Source organism: Mustela lutreola, chromosome 5, assembly GCF_030435805.1.
Source record: "Mustela lutreola isolate mMusLut2 chromosome 5, mMusLut2.pri, whole genome shotgun sequence".
In the NCBI taxonomy this organism is placed as follows: Eukaryota; Metazoa; Chordata; class Mammalia; order Carnivora; family Mustelidae; genus Mustela; species Mustela lutreola.
In genome coordinates, this window is record NC_081294.1 from 50,601,656 (window position 1) to 50,622,650 (window position 20,995).

General features: G+C 38.8%; 1 protein-coding gene across 3 annotated transcripts in view; it reads left to right on the top strand.

The window, feature by feature from the left end:
• The first annotated feature begins 3,709 nt into the window (after positions 1–3,709).
• TTC1 (tetratricopeptide repeat domain 1) overlaps positions 3,710–20,995 on the top strand; it is a 44,110-nt gene continuing 26,824 nt past the window's right edge. The window contains exons 1-2 of one of the 3 annotated variants that reach the window (XM_059174201.1): positions 3,710–3,806; positions 5,204–5,568. In XM_059174201.1, the coding sequence (XP_059030184.1) occupies positions 5,236–5,568 (333 nt within the window). In that variant the 5' untranslated portion in view covers positions 3,710–3,806; positions 5,204–5,235. Of the gene's footprint in view, positions 3,903–5,203; positions 5,569–20,995 lie in introns of all 3 variants that reach the window. The other 2 variants (XM_059174200.1, XM_059174202.1) reach the window with 2 other exon arrangements.

Sequence of the window (20,995 nt, forward strand, 5' to 3'; positions counted from 1 at the left end):
CTGTCTTCAGCTCAGGTCATGATCTTGGGTCCGCAGATCAAGCCCCATGTCGGGCTCCTGCTCAGCAGAGAGTCTGTTTCTCCCTCTCCCTCTGCCCCTCTGATCATTCTCTGTCTCTCAAATAAGCAAATAAATAAACTGTTTCAAATAAAAAAAATAAGCTTCATGAAATCTTATGAAATGGATATCAAGGTTCAGTGACTTGTCCAAGATCAGATCACACAGCTGCTAAGAGGGAGAGCAGGGATTCAGACCAAGGAAGTCTGACTCCAAAGCCTAGACCCTTAACCACTATACTGGACAGTAATTCTGTTGTGCCAGTGTGTATAAGACTCCTTCCCTTGTATCATCTCATGCCACTAAGAACCCAGCTGTTCCAGAAAGAAAAGCAAAGAGAAAATGTTTCCTCTGCTATTCTCCTGGTTCATTGTTGTACAGACAAAGGTCTTATATGATGCCTAGCATTCATTCATCATTCATTCATTCATGTGCAGCTTCCATTCCCTCAACATACATAGGGGCTCCGTCCTCTGTCTGCAGGGTGTAAATAAAAACTTCAGAAATATTATCACTATTAATATTGATTATCATGAGTAACGCCATTAATCAAATTACCAGTACTCTTAGTAATTGATCATAATATTGCTAATACTGTGAGAACTTCATTAATAATAGTAATGCAATGACCACAAATGTTTATTGAGAACTTACCATCCATACTAAGGGCTGTTAATATTAAAGTATCTTTTTCTATCTTGAGCACTTCACTTGTGTTTTAGATAAGATATTATACCATTTAAATCCTACAATAATCCTATAAGATGATTCCAGAAGTCTCAGAATCTTTTTATACAACTCATCAGAGCCCCGAGTTACCCAATGTTTTGGCCGTAAATTTCTGAAAGAGAATCACCCACCCATGTGATAGCAGGATGGTCACTGAACCCGTACAACTGGAAACAAGACAGACATGGTCTCTGCCCTGGGAAAATAACAACAGAACAGCCCTCTAGATGAAAAACATTTCTTTCCTTTTACATAGTGTCTATGAGCACTAAGACAAAATTTCCATGTTTCCAGGCTCTGATGGGTGAACTTCCATTTGTAAAAATTTGTTTGCTTTGTGTTCCTATACTTCAGCAACATCCAACTATGTATCGTTCCCAAAAATATTCCTGAGATTTTTAGGATGTCCCCCCATCCTTCCCTGGTTTTTTTCCTCTTAATGAACTATTACTCTTCCCACAACATAACTCAAATATCTTATTAGTGAAGACTTACCAAACTAGGCCAATTGGATGTTGGCTCCTCATGGTTTAAAAACCAAAAAAAAATAGAGTGTGGATTGCTTCTTCCTTCAGGCTCAGTAGTGCTTTTATCTTATCCCCAATCTCCTCCTCCCCCCAATAGACACTGAGCTCCCCGGAATGGGGAGGGTGGGGCAGTGCCGTATTAGCTTTCCCATAACCAGCTACTGTCACAGGGCCTGTCACATATTGTTATTGTCTCTAACATTCATTAAACACTATGTGTCAAGCCCCGTGCACCTTGTCTTCTAGATTATATCATTTCTTTCTCCCAGACTTAAGGAGGAGGTACCACTGTTACCTAACCCAATTTTTACATGTGGGGCAAATTTATATATCAAAGTTTAGAAGCATTAAGTAATTTACATCAAAGTCACACAGCTAGTCAAGTGGCAGAGCCAGAATTAGAATTCAAATAATCAAATAATCCACGTAAAACAGTTTTTACAGCATGTTACACCTAATAAACACACAATCAGTAAATATTAGTTACTAGAATTATCATTTAAAGTTGGACAGCTAGTAAAGTAAAAAAGCCAACATTGTAAAGTTTATTTTATTTATTTACTTATCAATTTTGCTCCAAAATTCATAGCCTTTCTATTATACCAGAATTTAATTAACAGGACTTATTTTTTTTTAAGATTTTATTTATTTGACAGAGAGAGAGAAATCACAAGTAGGCAGAGAGGCAGGCAGAGAGAGAGAGGAGAGGAAGCAGGGTCCCTGCGGAGCAGAGAGCCTGACTCGGGGCTCGAACCCAGGACCCTGGGATCATGACCTGAACCGAAGGCAGAGTCTTTAACCCTCTGAGCCACCCAGGCGCCCAGGACTTATTTTTTTATTATTATTGAAGTATAGTTGACATACAATGTTATATTAGTTTCAGGTGTATAACATAGTGATTTGACAATTCTTTACATTATTCAGTGCTCACCACATAACTGTAGCCCCTATCTATCACCAATACAAAATTATTACAATATTATTAGCTATATTCCCTATACTTACTTAGCTATATTTCCTGTACTTTTCATCTCTGACTTATTTATTTTATAACTGGAAGTTTCTATCTCTTAGCACCTAACCAGACTTCTTAAAAGTTTTAAGAAACCTAACTATTGAACAGTTTTTAAGTTCCTGCCATATTTTTAAAATTTTAAATATTAAAAGTTTCCAAAATTCTGATATATTTTTAATGTTTTTTGTATATGGAAAGTTTTGACTTACACAAAAATGCAAGGGTGTGCATAACCTCATTTAGACATAAATTAAAAAAAAAAAATGTTTGATATCCTTCCTGAAAAAAGTTCCTCTCAGCTATCTCTTCAATACGTTCTGTGAATTACAGAAAACTATTCTGCTGTTATCGCTGATTACCTATCTGGCTATCTCAACCAATATTTGAGTTCTATATTCCCAGCATGGGAATCTAATGGAGTCTAAAGATTCAACAAACATTTCTTGAATGAATGCGTCGGGTAACTGTTGGCTTTTGGTTCTAGGATCCCTTAACTCTCTTAATTTTAGTGAGGACCACAAAGAGCTTTTGTTTTTGTGAGTGTTATACTTATCAATATTCATTGTATTAGAAGTGAGAGCTGAGGGGTGCCTGGGTGGCCATAAAAGACGCCGTAAAGCATCTGCCTTCGGATCAGGTCATGATCCCAGGGTCCTGGGATCCAGCCCTGCTTGGGGCTCCCTGCTCAGCAGGAAATCTTCTCCTTCTCCCTCTGCTTGCCACTCTGCCTACTTGTGGGCACTCTCTCTCTCTCTGTGTCTGTTAAATAAATAAAATAAAATCTTAAAAAAAAAGAAGAAGAAGAAGTTAGAGCTGAAAAATATTTAATATTTATTACTTTAATATAACAATACACCTATTATATGCCAACGTACTCTTTTTATAAATCACTGTATTTTCCAAAACAAAAAATCCGAGTAGTGAGAAGAGTGGCATTGTTTTGCATTTATGCAAATATCTGGCTTAATAGAAGACCGCTCGATTCTCATAGCTCCTTCTACGTTTAATACATTGCGCGATCACATGACACCGCCTCTGCAAAACACTGTATTTTTGAAAGGGATGTGGAAAAGCAATTAACTTAGTATTATGATGAAAACTGTTTTGATCTAGTAATGGGCCACTGGAAAGTCACACTTTGAGAACCATTAAAGAAAAAACTATTTGGACAAGGTTTATGTTTCAGGATTCCTCTATACATTGTTAGCATAAGAGATCACAGTGAAGGAGTAAAAGTTAACGGCGTGGAGGCAGTCTCTTTCTTCTGTGCTGAGTAATGCAGAGTGTCGCCGTAACTCAAGATGACCACCGTCACTGGCATTTCAGTCCGTACACTGACGTCACACAACGCGACGCGCTCTCTCCCGGAGACTTCCACTACACTTCCCAGAATGCTTTGCCAACGACGACGCCATTGGTTGGTGTCGAGGGAAGTGCACTTGACTGAGCGGAAATAGAAGATCCCGGAGACTGGGAAGGTGAGGACGAGAGGGACTGGGAAGCTGTGAGTAGCTACGTGGGCTTGTCCGCTTTGGTTGTGAGAGACTCAGCTACAGGACGAACTGTTGGGAAATGTAGGGTGGCCCCTCCGTACTCTGGGGACCTTAAACTCGCGTTCTTCCTCTAGACCTGGCGGCAGGGAGAAATAGAACATTGCTGTGGAGGCGAAATCTTCGTATTAAGATCTTGCTGTTGGAAGTTTTCTTGGGACGAGCTGGGACGAATTCGGGCCCTTGTCGCGACACAAGGGGTCGTCGGCGTGATTTTGCTGCGACCCGAGGGGCGAGGGGCGGGGCTGCCGACGGTCTGACTCAGCTTCTGCAGCAGTGGTTTTCAATTGGCTGTACATTAAAATCACCTGTGATGTCTTTTTAAAAATACAGGTGTTCTGGGCCTAGGCCAGAACAACAAATCAGAATCTGTGGAGAATAAGGTGCGGGCAGCAGTACTTGCTAAAGCGTCCAAGTGTTATGTGGTCTAGCCAGGGTTGAGAACCACTCTTTTCAGTGTCTGAGTCTGACCCCCACGGGGATCCTGCGTAGGATCAGCTGCGCCAGAATTCTCCTCCCACTATAACCTGCGTTAGTTCTACAGCACACATTTGAGTGAAGTTGATGATCACTGGGCACCGATTGCGTTTTGAGCCCCATCGAAAACTTACACTTGAGCTTCATACGGCCTGAAAAGGCAGGCCGTCATTTTTTTCTTTTTTTGACTTAGAATCTGGCTCTTAATTCTGAATAAAGGTTAGGGCTGTTTCATTTTCTCGCCACTGTTTTAGCTTATCTTTTTTGCTACGCGGACAAAATTCAAGCGGTGGAACGAGGAAGAGCCACGTAAAAACCCATCTCCGGGTGGGAGGGTGGGGAAAAAAAACCGTTTCTTTTTTGCTTATATGAAATTCTGAAAGGAGAGTCAGTAAAATGTTTGGCATTATTTACGGGCTTATGATAACCAACTTTTTTATAATGAATTTTGGTGAAAGAAAATTAGGGTGTATTTTGGGTTTTGATGCAGAAGTTTATGTGTAATAGATAGGATTTTTTTTTCAAATACAGGTTTCCCTTGCTATCTGAAAGTTGAGCATCCTGTCAAGCCTTTCCTAAGCTGAAAATGGCCTAAAGCAAAGGTTATCCACATGCACCGCCCCCCTTTTCAAAAGGTGGAGTTATACTGCTTAGCTTTTATGAAAAACCTACATTAATATTTATCTGTTTTTACTAATTGAAAGAAATCTGAAGGGGATTTTCACTTTTATGAAAACTGTTAATACTAATGTAGATATCTTAAAAGCTAACTGGCATAAAGCAGACATTTGGAAAGTGGTGGATATTTGCATGAGCACCATTACCTAACATATTTTCTTTTTTCCTAGAGCTTCAGCTTCACCTTCCTCACTGACACAGCATGGGGGAGAAGTCAGAAAACTGTGGGGCTCCAGAGGATCTCTTCAATGGTTTGAAAATTACAGATCCCCAGGAAGCAGAGTGTGCTACCCCTCCGGTTTCCAGTCCCAGAGATCACCATCTACAGAGCAAGCTGTTCAAGGATGTTGAGTCTCATTCCCAGGAAGACCAGGGAGAAGAGGAGTGTTTTCATGACCTTAGTGCTTCATTTGAGAAGGAGGAGCCAGGAGCGGACAAGGTTGAGAACAAACCTGATGATAATGTGAATTCTTCTGAACTTGATGAAGAATACCTAATAGAACTGGAAAAAAACATGCCAGATGAGGAGAAACAGGTAAATATTTATTGTGCACAATCTGCAACATAAACTGCTTTTTAAATTGAATAAATGTGGTTTCTATAGTATCATAGATTGGGTCATATCTATGGTGAAGAGTTATGTGCCCATCTGTGTCCATTTCACTTTAGTAGTGGTGGAACTCAGATAAATCAGTAGCATGGCAGGGAAGCATTCAGTCTCTGCTTAACAAACATTTCCTCTCTTTTTTTTTTTTTTTTCTTTTTGGTCAGCTTTAAGTTCTTATGTCTGTTTTATATAATTTTGTTTTCTAACACCCATATATACCTTCTAGCTTTAAAAAAAAAAAAATGACCTTTTGGGGCGCCTGGGTGGCTCAGTATTTAAGCATCTGTCTCTTGATTTTGGCTCAGGTCATGAGATCAGGGTGGTGAGATCAAGCCCTGCTGAGGCTCCAAATTGGGCTTGGAGCCTGTTTAAGATTCTCCCTCTCTCTCCATCCCTCTCTGCAGCCCCAGCCCTTTTAAAAAAAAAAAATGACTTTACTGATGGTTGGCTGAATCATTACAGGCTGAAATTCTTGTAAGGGACATTTTCTGGTGAGACTTTAGAGTTATGATATGCTGCCTATTTGTGTTAATTCTTTGATAGCAATAAATGACTACCTGAATATCCTAGTGGTAGTTTGGTTGCAGAGGGCAATGACTGGGGCCTGTGTTATTTATATAACATCCTTGAGGAACAGAATTGTGTGTGATAGTAGTTATTTTTGTTAGCACCTATAGTGTACCAGCCACTGAGCTTAAAAAATTATTTCTGTTTTCATGTATTCTTCACAACACAGCCTTGAGACATACTGTTAGCATTCCCCACTGGAGAACAAAACTTAGTAACTTGCCTAAGATCCCACATCTAATAAATGGTAGAACTGATTCTCAAACTCAGATCTGTTTTAATCTAAAGTATAATGGAATTTAATAGCAAAAATAGTTCTTTCTACAAAGCAGGTACACTAATAAAATGTACACTTTCCTGCGTCTTTGCCCCTGAGCCACATTCTTAACTGGGTAAGCCTTCACTTTTGAAGAGAGAAGTCTTGGTATCCGCCCACATACCCTTCCTTCTCATCTCATAAGCAAGGTCATCTGAAGAGTTACCATAATATCTGAGCTTGTCTCAACTTGAATGAGATCTGTAGCTTAGGCTTCTGAAGAACTCACTTACAAAACAGGGTATGCTATTTGGGTAATGGGCCAAGATACTAATGTGCATTATTAACAGTGGGAGTGGGGAGGTAATGTGACATGGAGAGGAGCATCTTGTCTCTCCTTAGGCATTTTTCATTTTCAAGTCTGTAAGTCTGTTAGTTTTAACATGCATGTATTAGCTTTTGTGCTAATGTGTGCCATCAGAAGAGAAGAATAAAAGGCAAAAATAAGTTAGTTTCATAAAATACCTCAGCAGAAATGGCTCAGAAAATTAAATCATATACTATTTGATAATTAGGGAGGTGATTTTCCAGAAAGTGTTTGGTTCAGCTTTGATTTCACTTGTGCAGACTTTTTAGAAACATTAAATGTCTGTGTTAAAATGTTAGCTTGTTTTTCTGATACTTAGTACTTAATATATTTTATATTTTTTAATATATTTTGCCCTGGTACTGAATTTTCTACAGTGCCATTGGTTTGACAGTTGTGTGGTTTGTCTCAGCTTCCCATTTCCCAGTTTAGTAAAAACTTTGTGCCTCCTGGTCAGGAATCATATTTTAAGTTCTATAAATATTTAAAATAATTTTATTACCTATAAATTGAATATTCTAAATAGCACAATGCCTTTTAAACTTTTTTCTTCCTTTTAAAAATTAAGATGTAACTTATATATAGTGAAACTGTTCAAGTTCTGTGTACAGTTCAGGGAGTCTTGACTACCATATGCACCTGTGTAACTCACCCTTATCAGGATCCACAACATCTCCATCATTCCAGAACCTCCCTTTGTGCTTCACCACTCATTCCATTCTTCCAGCCCTACCAACCCAAGGGCCCACTGTTCTCTTTCCTGATAGGTTGGTTTTTTCTGTTCCAAACTTTAGTGTAAATCTCATTTCAAATATAAACATTTTATATTTGTATATAAACCTCTGTTTATCATAGCTTAATTTGAAAATTTATAACAATATCTCTTATTGTTGTGAAACAATATGCTGTGAAACAATGTGCTGTGGTATTAGCCATTGTTATATTAACTCCACTAAGGAAACAACCTCTGAGAGTACAGACTGCCTTTACCTAATTGTGGTTCTACTCTATGAGATATTTTTATGCTGTTTTGATAAATATCTTGTGAAATTTTTAGAAAGCAAGCAGAACAGATGAAGAAATGTCTCCTCACTGCACATGTGTTTTGGTTTTATAGGCCATCTGAAACAGGATACCTTTGATTCTTTTAAAATAGAACAAAATTGAGATAATCAGCAACAATAAAATAAACACAAATGGCCAAAAATGTGAAGACTTTCAGCCTCACTAATAATTTTTCTTTTGAGATTTATTTCTTTATTTTGGGGGGAGAGGTAAAGAGAGTGGATGCATACATAAACACACACACACCCAAGCAGGTAGGGGCAAAAGGAAAGAGTCATCAAGTGGACTCCGTGCTGAATGTGGAGCCCCACGTGAGGAATCAGTCTCATGACCCTAAGATCATAACCTGAGCTGAAACCAAGAGTCGGAGGTTCAACTAACTGAGCCACCCAGGCGCCCCCCCACTAATAATCCTTTAATGCAAATTAAAGCACTATGTCTTGGGTATTTATCTGATGTCAACAATGAGAGGACTAGGAGTGCATGTACTAATTTTGAGAGTTTAAAGTGCTATGTCATTTCTGTGGGATACAGGTGTCAAATTTTTATATGGATGTTTCTTTAGGCCAGGGCCATCAATAGAACCTTCTGCAATGACGGGAATGTCCTATGTCTACTCTGTTCAATATGGTAGCTACTGGCCATCAGCTATCATGTTTTAATAGTCATGAGCTGGAGCATTTGAAATGTGACTAGTAGAATTGAGGAACTGAATTTTAAAATTTTTTATTTCCTCTAATTTAAATAGTCACATGTGGCTAGTGCATACCATATTGGACAGCACAGCTAAACCTCTGATTCTCTTTAGTCATTTATTTTAAGGAAGTTACTAGAGATGTGTACAGATATATATAAAAATGTGTTGCAGCATCCATAATTTTGGACATTAGAAAAAATGTTCAACAGAGGGTATTACTTTAAACAATTCTGCCATTTTTACATGGTAGCATATTATGCAGTCATTAAAAAGAAAGATAAATCTTAATATTGACAGGGAAAAAAATGCCTGTAATGTTAAATGAATTAAAGAGGTGTGATAGGGGCACCTGGGTTAAGCCTCTGCCTTCAGCTCAGGTCATGATCCCAGAGTCCTGGGATCGAGCCCCACATCAGGCTCTCTGCTTGGCAGGGAGCCTGCTTCCTCCTCTCTCTCTGCCTGCTTCTCTGCCTACTTGTGATCTCTGTCTGTCAAATAAATAAATAAAATCTTTAAAAAAAAATAAAAAATAAAAAAAATAAAGAGGTGTGATAATATGGCTTATAATAAGAGATATGTATTTGGTTTTTGTCAGTTCCTGGCAGAGAGATCTTAAAACCCTTGGAATTGCCTAATAAGAGATAAGAGTATACTTTGTTATTTAAAACAAGTCCCTTTCAACCACACATGAGGTGATTTTTTTTGGAAAGCCCCTAAAGATGAGGTCTGGTTGTCAGAGTTTGGAGCTTTCAGTGCCACCCTACCCTGCCCCCACCTCCGGGAAGGGGACAGGGGCTGGAGGTTGAATTAATCACTTGTGACCAGTGATTTGACCAGTCATGCTTATGTACTGAAACCTACATTGAAGACTCAGAGAGCTTCCACACTTAGTGAACATGTAGAGTTGCAAAGAGGGTGACACGCCCAGGGGGCATGGAAGCTCAGTGCTCCTTCCCATGTACCTTGTCCTATGCATCCCTTCTGCCTATTGCCAGAGTTACAGTCTTTAGAATAAACTGGTAACCTGGACTTGCAGTTAGCATCTGAAGTAGTAGGGGTGGCATTGGGGCCAGTCTGGTGGCACCGAGCCTTTAATTTGTAGGATCTGACGCTATCTTCAGGTGAATCATGTCCAAATTGAGCTAAGTTGCAGGACAGCAGCTGGTGTCTGCTATAGAGTTGGAAGTGCTGGGTGTGGGGGAAACTCCTACACATCGGGTCACAGAAGTGTTCCATGTGAGGTTTTTTTTTTTAAAGATTTTATTTATTTATTTGACAGACAGAGATTATAAGTAGTCAGAGAGGCAGGCAGAGAGAGAGAGGGGAGGAAGCAGGCTCCCCGCTGAGCAAAGAGCCTGATGAGGGGCTCGATCCCAGGACCCTGAGATCATGACCTGAGCTGAAAGTAGAGGCTTTAACCCACTGAGCCACCCAGTGCCCCTCCATGTGAGTTTTGACAAGAGAGGAGACACACAAGATATGTTTTCCCTTTCCAGCAAGTTATAGTCAGTGATGTTTCCTTTTAAGTTAAAAACCTATGTGAAAATATGTTCATACAGAGAAGTTTGGACTGATACAGGATGTGATTATTGACTAATTTTTATTTATACACTTTTTTGACCTATAGTTGACATACAGTGTTGTATTAGTTTCAGATGTTTAATATAGTCATTTGACAATTCTATATGTTACTCATTTCTTACTATGATAATGCTTACTATCAACATACAAAGTTACTATTATTGATTCTATTCCCTGTGCTGTACTTTTCATCCCTGTGGCTTATAACTGGAAGTTTTACCTCTTAGTCCCTTTCACCTATTTTTCTGATTCCCCACTTTTTTCTTACAATAAGCATGCATTAAATAAACAACCAAGTTACTCCATTTTAAGAATATAAATAAATAAAAATTTATTGTTTACCACCAGCATGAACTTTTTACCAAGAAGCATATAAAGCTGACCTTTGAGGATTTAGAAAGAAATGTTATTATAGGATCTGTGTATTGGTAAATGTTTCTCTTCAGGAAGAATCAAGTATCAATAGCTAAAGCCTGTCTTTCAAGCTGACTTGACCTGTCCTGTGCTGAGAAGATAATCCCGGGTCAGGAGGAGTTCCAGTTCTCAGCAGAACTCATAAATCATGGAGAGAAGGAAGGGAAGGGCAAAAACAAAAACAAGAGTAATGGAGGAGGAAGGCAGTGAATTTTTTTTTTTTTTTTTTTTTTTTTTTTGGTGGGCAGCAAAGTCAAGTTTATTGAGTGATAATAGTACAAAGCTCCCAAAGAGGGTGAGGACCTGAGAGGGTTGCCTGGCAGTAAAGATTTTTTAAAACAGGCAAAATCTCTTAAGGAAAGTACTGTGTATATGTGTGTGTATATTTTAACCTTTTGTGAAAATTTGAAAGTTGACATGACTACCCAGAGGAATGGGATTTTAGCAAACATTTGAGATGTACTAGATCTGTGAAGCAAGTAAGTGATTATTAAAAGCCTGGTTGAAGTAAAGGACAAATCTGGTAGCACATGAGAATTGTTGCTATAATATTAAATGCAAAGATAACTTTATATTATGGGAACCTGTGAACATACTGGATTTTGGTGCTGTCGATCCTATAATAGAATCACTTTTTATGGGCTACTTGTCACAATGGAGTTCAGTACTCATGTGTATATTCTCTAGATGATTTCTTTATTTCTTTTTTTTAATTTTATTTGAGAGAGAGAGAGAGAGAGAGAGCGTGGACTGGGGTGAGGAGCAGAGGAAGAAGCAGATTCCCCACTGAGCAGAGAGCCCAGTGTGGGCCTTGATCCAAGGACTCCAGAATCATGACCTGAGCTGAAGGCAGATGCTTAACCAGGCGTGCCTCCCTAGTAATTCTTACATGCTCACTGAAGTTTGAGGACCTCTGTCTTGCACATCATCTTCCTTCATCAAGTAGCTGTTGAATAAATGGTGTGATTATCTCTGCTGTAAGGGCCAGTAATTGATCTTACAAGTTACAGTTTATCTCATTCATTTATCTACTCCAGAAATATTCGTATTTCTTCCATTTGTTGGACATTGTTTGAGGCTCTTAAGAATACAGTGGTAAACAAGACAAGAGGATTTCTCTTCTCTCATAGCTGGGAGATATTTTTTAAAAATTTAAAATAAAAATAAAGAAATAAATGATAAGATGAAGTGATGAGGGGTGGGATTGGAAGGATGGGAAGGACTACTTTGGGTTGGTCAGGAAGGGCCTCTCTGGAGAGGTGTATCAGCAAAGACTGGAAGGGAAAAAGGAGTTAAGTATGTGACAGTCGGATAGGGAACTGTTCCATGCAAGGGGAGAAAGTAGTATATAACACAATTCCTTGGCTACTGTGGGTGGATGGTGATACCGTTTATAAATACAGAGAAGACGTGGGGACTTTGAGTTCATTAGCGCTCTAGTGATTTAATTCTTGCTGTAAATAAAAAAGTTTATTTGTAAGCCAAAATGAAGATTTAGTGATTTTAAAAAGATTTAGTCATTTGCTGCCTCCTGCCAGTTGTTTATACATGGTATTCATTTGCAAATAGGTCCACGTATAGATCGATTTAAGTAAGGGATACAAAAGTCTGTTGTTTGGTGAACATGTACTCAGAGTGCAAGGTTCTGGGATTTTAAGACCTTTTCCTTAGTCTCCGAAAACATAAAGAATTGTTCGTTCCTTCAAGACCGTTTATGTTTAACCAGGAACCATTCTTGAAGTATTGGTTTGGAGCAGTTCTTTATCAGTTCTTTTCCTACCTCTCATTTTTCCTAACTCCCACAGTACTTAATCCTTTTGATTTCTACCTTTCTGCTACCTTTTTGCATTATTTGTTGCTGTAACAATGAGCGTGTTTGCAGGGAACATTCTCTTAGTCACTTCCAGAGAGTTTTCAGTGACTTTTCTGTAATGGCCTGCATATTCTGTTAACCTTATGAGAAAACTCTTTCTGATTTGTTTCCCTTTTATTTAATTTTTAATGGACATTCTTTTGAACTAAGGTTGCCACATTTATTAATTTCTTAGAGTTTACTAGTATTGGGTTTAATAAACACTATTTTTTTTTTAATGAACACTATTGACAAGTGATCAAATAAAATCCTAGAACTTAAGAATTGGAAGGGACCTTAGATTTCTGACCTGAGTTTAAGTCAGGGGAAATAATATTTCCAAAATGTTTACTCCAAAATATTTGGAAGTTAGTGGGTTGTTGTTGGGTGTTTTTGTTTGTTTGTTTGTTTTAAGATTTTATTTATTTATTTGAGAGAGAGAGCAGGGGGAGAACTAGAGGGAGAGGGACAAGCAGACTGTCAACAGAGTGACCTTCGATGTTCCTTGTGTTTATTAAGGAAGATCACTTTATATAGATCAGTGGTTCTCAAACTTTATCATATCTAAGAATCACAGGAAATATATTAATCATGCAAAGTCCTGAGACGCGTCTGATAGCACAGACTTGTTAGGTGGCAGCCAGGAATCTGCTTTGTTAATGAGCATCCAGGGTCATTTTGATATAGGTGGAACTGTGGCACTCTTTGAGAGACAGAAAACCAGACTGACACACGACCAAGCTTCGAAAACACAAATGTAACCAGTATACTGACTGCATCTAACATCAGAAGAATAGTTTACAAATGGGATGTTTTTCTTTTACCCTCATCTGTGCTTGGGGTCTCAAATAGACTTGTTGGGCAGAATTTAAACAGCACTGAAGTAAGGTTTTTTAAATTGAGTTTTGCAAATAGAATTTTCTAAGCTGAGAAGGAAATATTTCCAAGGTTAGTTCCTCATAGAGCAGTCGTCTTTCCTGAGAAATACAGAACTTAATGAGAGGTCAGGTTCTAAATACAGCTTAAATCCAGAGATCTTCCCTCCAGGCCCCCTAGACGGTTTCTAAAAGTGACTTGTGAAGAGAACAAGTGTGTCTGTTTGTGTAAGGCTTCCACGTCTAATTTCAAAGAAAACAAAACTGAAGCTTTTGTTTCCTTTTTAATGATAAGGGACTGGCGTAATTTTCCATGTGTAATTTTCTCATCTCACCTGGATAACAGCAAAGCAGCAAAGTTTTGTTGCATGTGCTTCCATTTTCCAGCCCTTTAGCAAGTATGTAAGGTTTTTTGTTGGTGGTGGGGTTTTTTCGTTTGTTTGTTTTTGTTTTTTGAGGGTTTTGTTGTTGTTGTTGTTGTTGTTGTTTTTTAAAACACTCTCTTTGACCCTTATGGTACTTGATCTCTGGCCGCAGTGCTTGACTTGTTTTATTTTGTAGCAATTACTTTACAAAACTGCAGGGGGAAGCAGAGAGCTGCTGATAGATTTATGATACAGCCAGGGCTGTAACCACAGATTAGTAGAACCTCTGACCTTCCCTGTTTGCTTGCCACTCAGATTGCTACTTATTACTGACAACACCACTGGGCATGAGTTATTTCATCTTCTGCTTTGAATCAAATCAGCCTCCTTAAACAGTGGAACTGCTGGTTATTCACGGCCTACGTTCCAGAACCACAGTGTCACGTGATCAGAGGGAGAAGGGGAACAGTCACTGGCAAATAAGCCACAGATTTCAGGGTTGTTTCCTAAAGTTCAGTAATTTTTCATGAGTATTACTTTGCTATAAGCTTTTAGTCAGTTTTTGGGTCACCAAAGTGGTTGGTTTTTATAATTTTGTCCAATTTATAGTTGCTTTTTAGGTAGAGGATTTGGTAACCTCCTCATTTTGCCACATCAGAAATCCCACCCAGTATTGAATTTTGATCTGTGTAAGTATTTTACACATTAAAATATTAAAATTAAACCAGAACAGATGAGGAAAAGAATTAAGCCTTAAAATGGATTATACATAGAAGCAAATTAATATAACTATATCAAATTGATTACATAGAGAAAACAATTCCAGTAACTTTGGATATAGTACTTTGACTGTTAACCTTGAGTAGAATATACTCTGAAGTTAGAACTGCAATGAAATTTTGAACTATACATAATAGGTTCATTATAGGTAATGATATTCGTGTAGTAATTTCAGCCCTTTTTTGTTGATTTTTGGATAGAGCGAATGAGTAAATATTATTGGAACCAGGGTTTTCAGTGTGGGAAATGGTGAGCAGGAATCCAGTGGCGTTCACTTGTATGAATACATACAAGATTCCGTGTGTATGTATTCTTTTGACTCATGAGATTTGGGGTTTTTTTTCCTTTTTTAAAGATGTATTTCCGGGGGTGCTGGGTGGCTCAGTGGGTTAAGCCCCTGCCTTCGGCTCGGGTCATGATCCCAGGGTCCTGGGATCAAGTCCCGCATCGGACTCTCTGCTCAGCAGGGGGCCTGCATCCCTCCCTCTGTCTACCTCTCTGCCTACTTGTCATCTCTCTCTCTGTCAAATAAATAAATAAAATCTTAAAAAAAAAAAAAAAAAAGATGTCTTTCCGGCCTTTCTTATGGAGAGGGCCTAAAAGCAGTGACTTGCTAGTAACAGGGAACATACTAGCATCCAGATCTTGGTTTCTAAATACCATTCATTCCCCATCAAAAGGATCCAGGACTCCCTGGAGAAATGGCTGATTCCAAGACCAGAGCAGGCATAGTACAAAGTATTGCACCTGGAACACAATATATACTTGGCAGCAAAGTCCACCCTTAGGAGGGCAGACCCAGGCAAAGATGAATGCAGCTTCTGGAAGTCAGCTGGGGAGACTCAGGCAGGAAACCCCAGAGCGTGGTCTAAAACGGCTCCATGGGAGGAAATGTACAATTATTTGAGGGCCTGGACAGGGGCCCCTCTTGCTAGGGTAAGGGCTGCACAGTGTTTTATACCCAAGAAATCATTTAAACATTAAGTAATATTCCAAACATTGTGCAATATTTTTATTGCATATATATATACATTTTTTAAATATATATAATGTGAGACAGAATTGAATCCCCAAATTAGAGGTACTAATGTACAGTGTGTTCAGAGAAAGATTGTGCAAGGAAGGAAGTAAAAGGTATCTCTGGGGAGGAGGTAGGCTTTGTGGTGGACTTTGAAAACAGGAAAATTTGATTTGGGCAGTTAGGAAGAAGTTACAGAAGACAAACAGGTATTCCAGGGTAGGGATGCATAAACAAAGGATTGGGATGAAGGATAGGGGGTGAGTGTTGAGAGGCCATAAAGAGATCAGATTGTCTAGAGGAGGGACTTTTGTTGGATGGTAATGAGAAATAAGGCTGAATAGATTGGAATAGAATTTTGGTGTAGTGTTAAAAAAAGAAAGGAAATGAAGAGATTTCTGAATCTTGATTTTCTTACCTGTAAAATGGGTAGTTTAATACTTTGATGCTTACATCTCAGAATTGCCTTGCAAAAGCAATGAGCTAACTAATACATGTGAATACAGATTTTAAGAAGCTATAGTGATGTAGATTATATTAAATTTTGAACTCCAGACTGAAAAGTTTGCAGTTGTGGTAGTAACTGTTGAAATAAACTCTGTTCATCAAGAGCATTGTCTCTCTGGGGTTTTCTTGACAGCTCTTGTGATGATTTATAATGCAGAATAATACCCCTATTTCTGCCTGAGTTTTCAGTGATGGGGAGGAGTACTGAGTAAAAGAGCCCTGTAAAATTTCTTTGGTTTCTCTTGTTATGGAAATGTAATTCTAGAGCAGATGTTTCTCTGTGAGGTCTCTGGAGTGTGTTAAAAGACATTGTTGGAGGGGTGCCTGGCTGCGTCAGTCTCTAGACCCCACGACTCTTGATATCTGGGGTTGTGAGTGCAAGCCCCACATTGGGCACAGAGATTACTTAAAACATTGTGGAGACATGAGAGGACTCCTGACCACATTAGACCAGAACCAGGAACGATTTGAACCTGGTAATGCTGCTGAATGTCAGCGCTATCAGCTCATGTACGTGTGTATACTCTTGGCAGTTAGCATGCTAAGTAACACTTACTCCTACAAAATCTGTCTTTGGGTTCCAGTGACGTTTACACAGTATGCATGCCATCTTTTGGAGAAAGAGAATGTTCCAGCAGCAGCATAAACCCTAGTCTTTGTACTGGGATCAAGTTAGTCTCTTGGCACAGCTGGGAGATAGTACAGCTTTCTCTTAAAAGTGCTATTTTTAGCTGTTTCCAAGGAGATGTTCAGCATGATATTGATAATTGCATTAATCCTCAATTTACACAATCTGTGGAAGCAGCAGCTCTTTTCCAGTGTTTACTGCTTAATGAGCCACTGAATTGTGATTTGTCAGCCAAAAAAAATAAAATGCCTTCCTTCAAATAATTGGCATCAGAAATATGTTCAGGATCTCTTCCCTTTACCAGTTCAACTCTTAGTCCTAGTTACAAAGACACCGAGCATAGCGTAACATTTAAACTTGTCAAATCACTACTTCATACACCTGAAACTAATGTAACATTGTATGTCAGCGACACTCAAATTTAAAAATTAATTTAAAAAAATAGGGAAAAAAAGAAACTGAACTTTTCTCAGTCTGCCTGCTCAGGCTGGCCAATACAGGTAATTCCTTCCGGGTATACCTTGGATCTAAGCTTTGCCTACTGGTATTTTAATGTTCTAAATTTACCAAAGAATGACTAAACTCCTTACAAACACACATACACACACACACACACGTCTGATCTGGTGGTCTGAGTGCTTCATCTGTGTTCATAAAACATTTCTGATGAATTTGCAATGGAGAATAGATTATAAATCAGAAAGTAGCTTGAAATTAGAGTTAAAATAGGGGGGAGAATGTAAGTTCCTAAAGGATAGATAATAAATTCTAGTAACTTGATGAGTTGTTTAAAAAAATTTTTGTTTTTGAAATAACCTTTTGAAATAACATTTCTAAATATTTTAAAGACCTTTAGGACCTATGTTGCATTTATTTTTATGATTATGTAATTTTCTCTTAACTTAATATGCTACATGGCATTAATATATATTGTAACATCAAACTAGCTTTTCATTTCACTTTTAGAACATTATTGGTCAATTATGCATGGGTGTATGATTTAAAATTGGCAAAGAATTTGCTATTACTTATAGGATTTTAAGTTTACTTTAATTGAAATTATTTTATAATTCTTTAATATCATTTTTTTCATACTCCTTTCATCCATTCTCCCACTCCCTAACCCTGCCTCTGGCAACTGCCAATCTGTTCTCTGTATCTGTGAGCTTGTGATTTTTTTGTTTAGATTCCATATTTAAGAAAAATCATAAGCTATTTGTTTTTGTTTTGTTTTGTTTTGTTTAAGATTTTATTTATTTATTTGACAGAGATCACAAGTAGACAGAGAGGCAGGCAGAGAGAGAGAGGGAAGCAGGCTCTCTGCCAAGCAGAGAGCCCAATGTGGGACTTGATCCCAGGACCCTGAGATCATGACCTGAGCCAAAGGCAGCAGCTTAACCCACTGAGCCACCCAGGTGCCCCTGGTTTTTTTTTTTTTTTTTTGACTTATTTCACTTAGGATAATGCCCTCAAAAACCATGCATGTTATGGTGAATGGCAGAATTTCGTCTTTTTATAGCTGAGTAATATTCACTGTATGTATCTATATGGCACAATATTGTTTTTTTTAACTAGGTAAAGAACTTTATTAACCTTATTTCAAAGTTTATTCCCAGGCTTCTTCACCTTAATTAGCTGCAAAGAATGAATTATATAGAAGCAAAAACCGAAGAGAGCTACAGTGTCCAAGGGGCTTGGGCTTAAAAATATTAGAGATCTAGATTTATCAGATCTATGAAAAATTTTTTTAAAACAGTCATAATTTAAAATAGCTGCCAGGGTGCCTGGGTGGCTCAGTCAGTTAAGCGTTTGCCTTTAGCTCAGGTCATGATCCCCTGGATCACATCGGGCTCCCTGTTCAGTGTGGAGCCTGCTTCTCCCTCTCCCTCTGCCGCTCCCCCTGCTTAGGTGTGCCCTCTCTCTCAAATAAATAAAATCTTTAAAATAAAATAAATAGCAGCTCCCAATAACTCTTTTAAGTTTTACCTTCCAGAAGTTGACTCAGTTCAGTTTGCTTCATTCTTGGCATCTTCATCAAAATTCTCCACAAGATCTGGAACTTCATCATCCTCATCCTTTCCGATGGAAAAGTGATGCTTTTCAAATCCACACATTGTTTGGGCGGAGCTTCAGCCAGTCTTCTTAAACTAGTCAGACTGCCTTCACGAAATTGGTGTGAGATAGTAGCGTTTCTATCAGCTGCTGTCTCAGCATGGCCTGGAACGGTGAAGGCGTTCACTTCCCAGGTTGTCTGAACTTTGGCATTGTTAAAGTGGATCAGTGTTCTTTGAACATACTCATTTCTTCAGTACCAGAGATAGTGTTTACCCCAACTTCTTTAAGGCAAACTGAAGTTTTTTTATCATCTGCCGTAACTGTTTCCTGAGCCACTTTCTTTCATCAGGCTGTTCCTTTCCCACCATTGCATACTTGTACTTAAGAGTTTGGTGAGTTTCTCCTGGTCATGAGAGTTTCATTCATTTTGTTGGACCAAAATGGGAATGAGCAGGGGACTAGGGTTGGCATTCAGAGGATTTCAGGCAGACCAGCTGAGATTTAGGTGGATAGACAGCAGCTAGAAGGAGACTGGAAGTGATGGCTATACCATTTCTTTGTCCCTTCATCCACTGATAGACACTTAGGTTGTTACCATATCTTGGCTGTTGTAAATAATGCTGCAGTGAGCTTAAGGGTGCATATATCTTTTCAAGTTAGTATTTTCATTTTCTTCAGCTAAATACCCAGAAGCTGGGTGCCTGGGTAGCTCAGTTGGTTGAGCCTCTGCCTTCAGCTCAGGTCATGATCCCAGGGTGCTGGGATGGAGTCCCATGTCCGGCTGCCTACTCTGTGGGGAGCCTCCTTCTCCCTTGCCTTTGCTGCTTCCCCTTGCTCGTGCTCTCTATCAAATAAATAAAATTCTTCAAAATACATACATACATATATATGTATATACCCAGAAGCTGGTCCATATGTTAGTTCTGTTTTTAGTTTTTTAAGTAGGCTCTGTGCCCAGCATGAAGCCCAATGTGGACTTGAACTTAGTGACCCTAAAAATAAGACACGAGCTGAGATCAGGAGTTGGATGTTTGACCAACTGAACCTCCCAGGCACCCATATTTAACTTTTTAAGGAACCTCCTTTCAGTTTTCCATAATGACTGTGCCAATCTGCATTCCCACCAATAGTGCACAGGGGTTCCCTTTTCTGTACATCCTCATCAAGGCTTGTTATTTCTTGTCTATTTTATAATAACCATTTTAACAAGTGTGAGATGGCATTTCATCATGGTTTTGATTTGCATCTCCCTGATAATTGATATTGTACATCTTTTCATATACCTGTCGGTCATCTGTATGTCTTCTTTGGAAAAATGTCTATTCATATCTTCTGTCCATTTTTTAATCAGATTGGGATTTTTGCTCTTAAGTTGTATGAGTTCTTTACATATTTTGGATATTACCCCCTTATCAGATAAATGATTTGAAAATATTTTCTCTTGTTCAGTTGGTTGCCTTTTCATTTTGTTGATTCCTTTGCTGTGCAGAAGATTTCAGTTTGACATGTCCCCATGTGTTTATTTTTGCTTTTGTTGCCTTTGCTTTTGGTGTCAGGTTCAGAAAATCATCAGTAAGACCTGTCAAGGAGCTTACTGCCTATGTGTTCTAGAATTTTTTATGTTTTCAGGTCTTATGTTAAAGTCTTTAATCCAGGGGCGCCTAGGTGGCTCAGCCAGTAACCATCTGCCTTTTGCTAAGGTCATGATCCCAGAGTGCTAGGATCAAGCCCCACATCGGACTCCCTGCTCGCTGGGAAGCCTGCTTCTCCTTCTCCCACTCCCCCTGCTTGTGTTCCCTCTCTGTGTCTAATAAATAAATAAAAATCTTTTTTAAAAAAGTTTTTAATCCATTTTGAGTTAATTTTTGTGTATAGTATGAGAGACAGTGGTCCAGGGTTTTTTATTTTTTAAAGAGAATTTTTTTTTTAATTTGTCAGAGAGCACAAGCAGGGGACAGCAGGCAGAAGGAGAAGCAGGCCTCCTGCTGAGCAAGGAGCCCAATGCAGGGCTCAGTCCCAGAACCCTGGGATCATGACCTGAGCCAAAGGCAGACACCTAACTGACTGAGCCACCCAGGCATCCCAGTGGTCCAGTTTCTTTTACAGTGTGGCTCTCCAGTTTTCCCAACACCATCTATTGAAGAGACTATCCTTTCCCCATTGTATACTCTTGGCTCTTTTATCATAAATTAACTGATGGCACATGCGTGGGTTTATTCCTGGCCTCTCTAATCTGTTCCATTGATCTATGCATCTGTTTTTATGCTAATGCCACACTATTTTAATAACTGTAGCTTTGTAATATAGTTTGAAATCAGGGACCTTGGT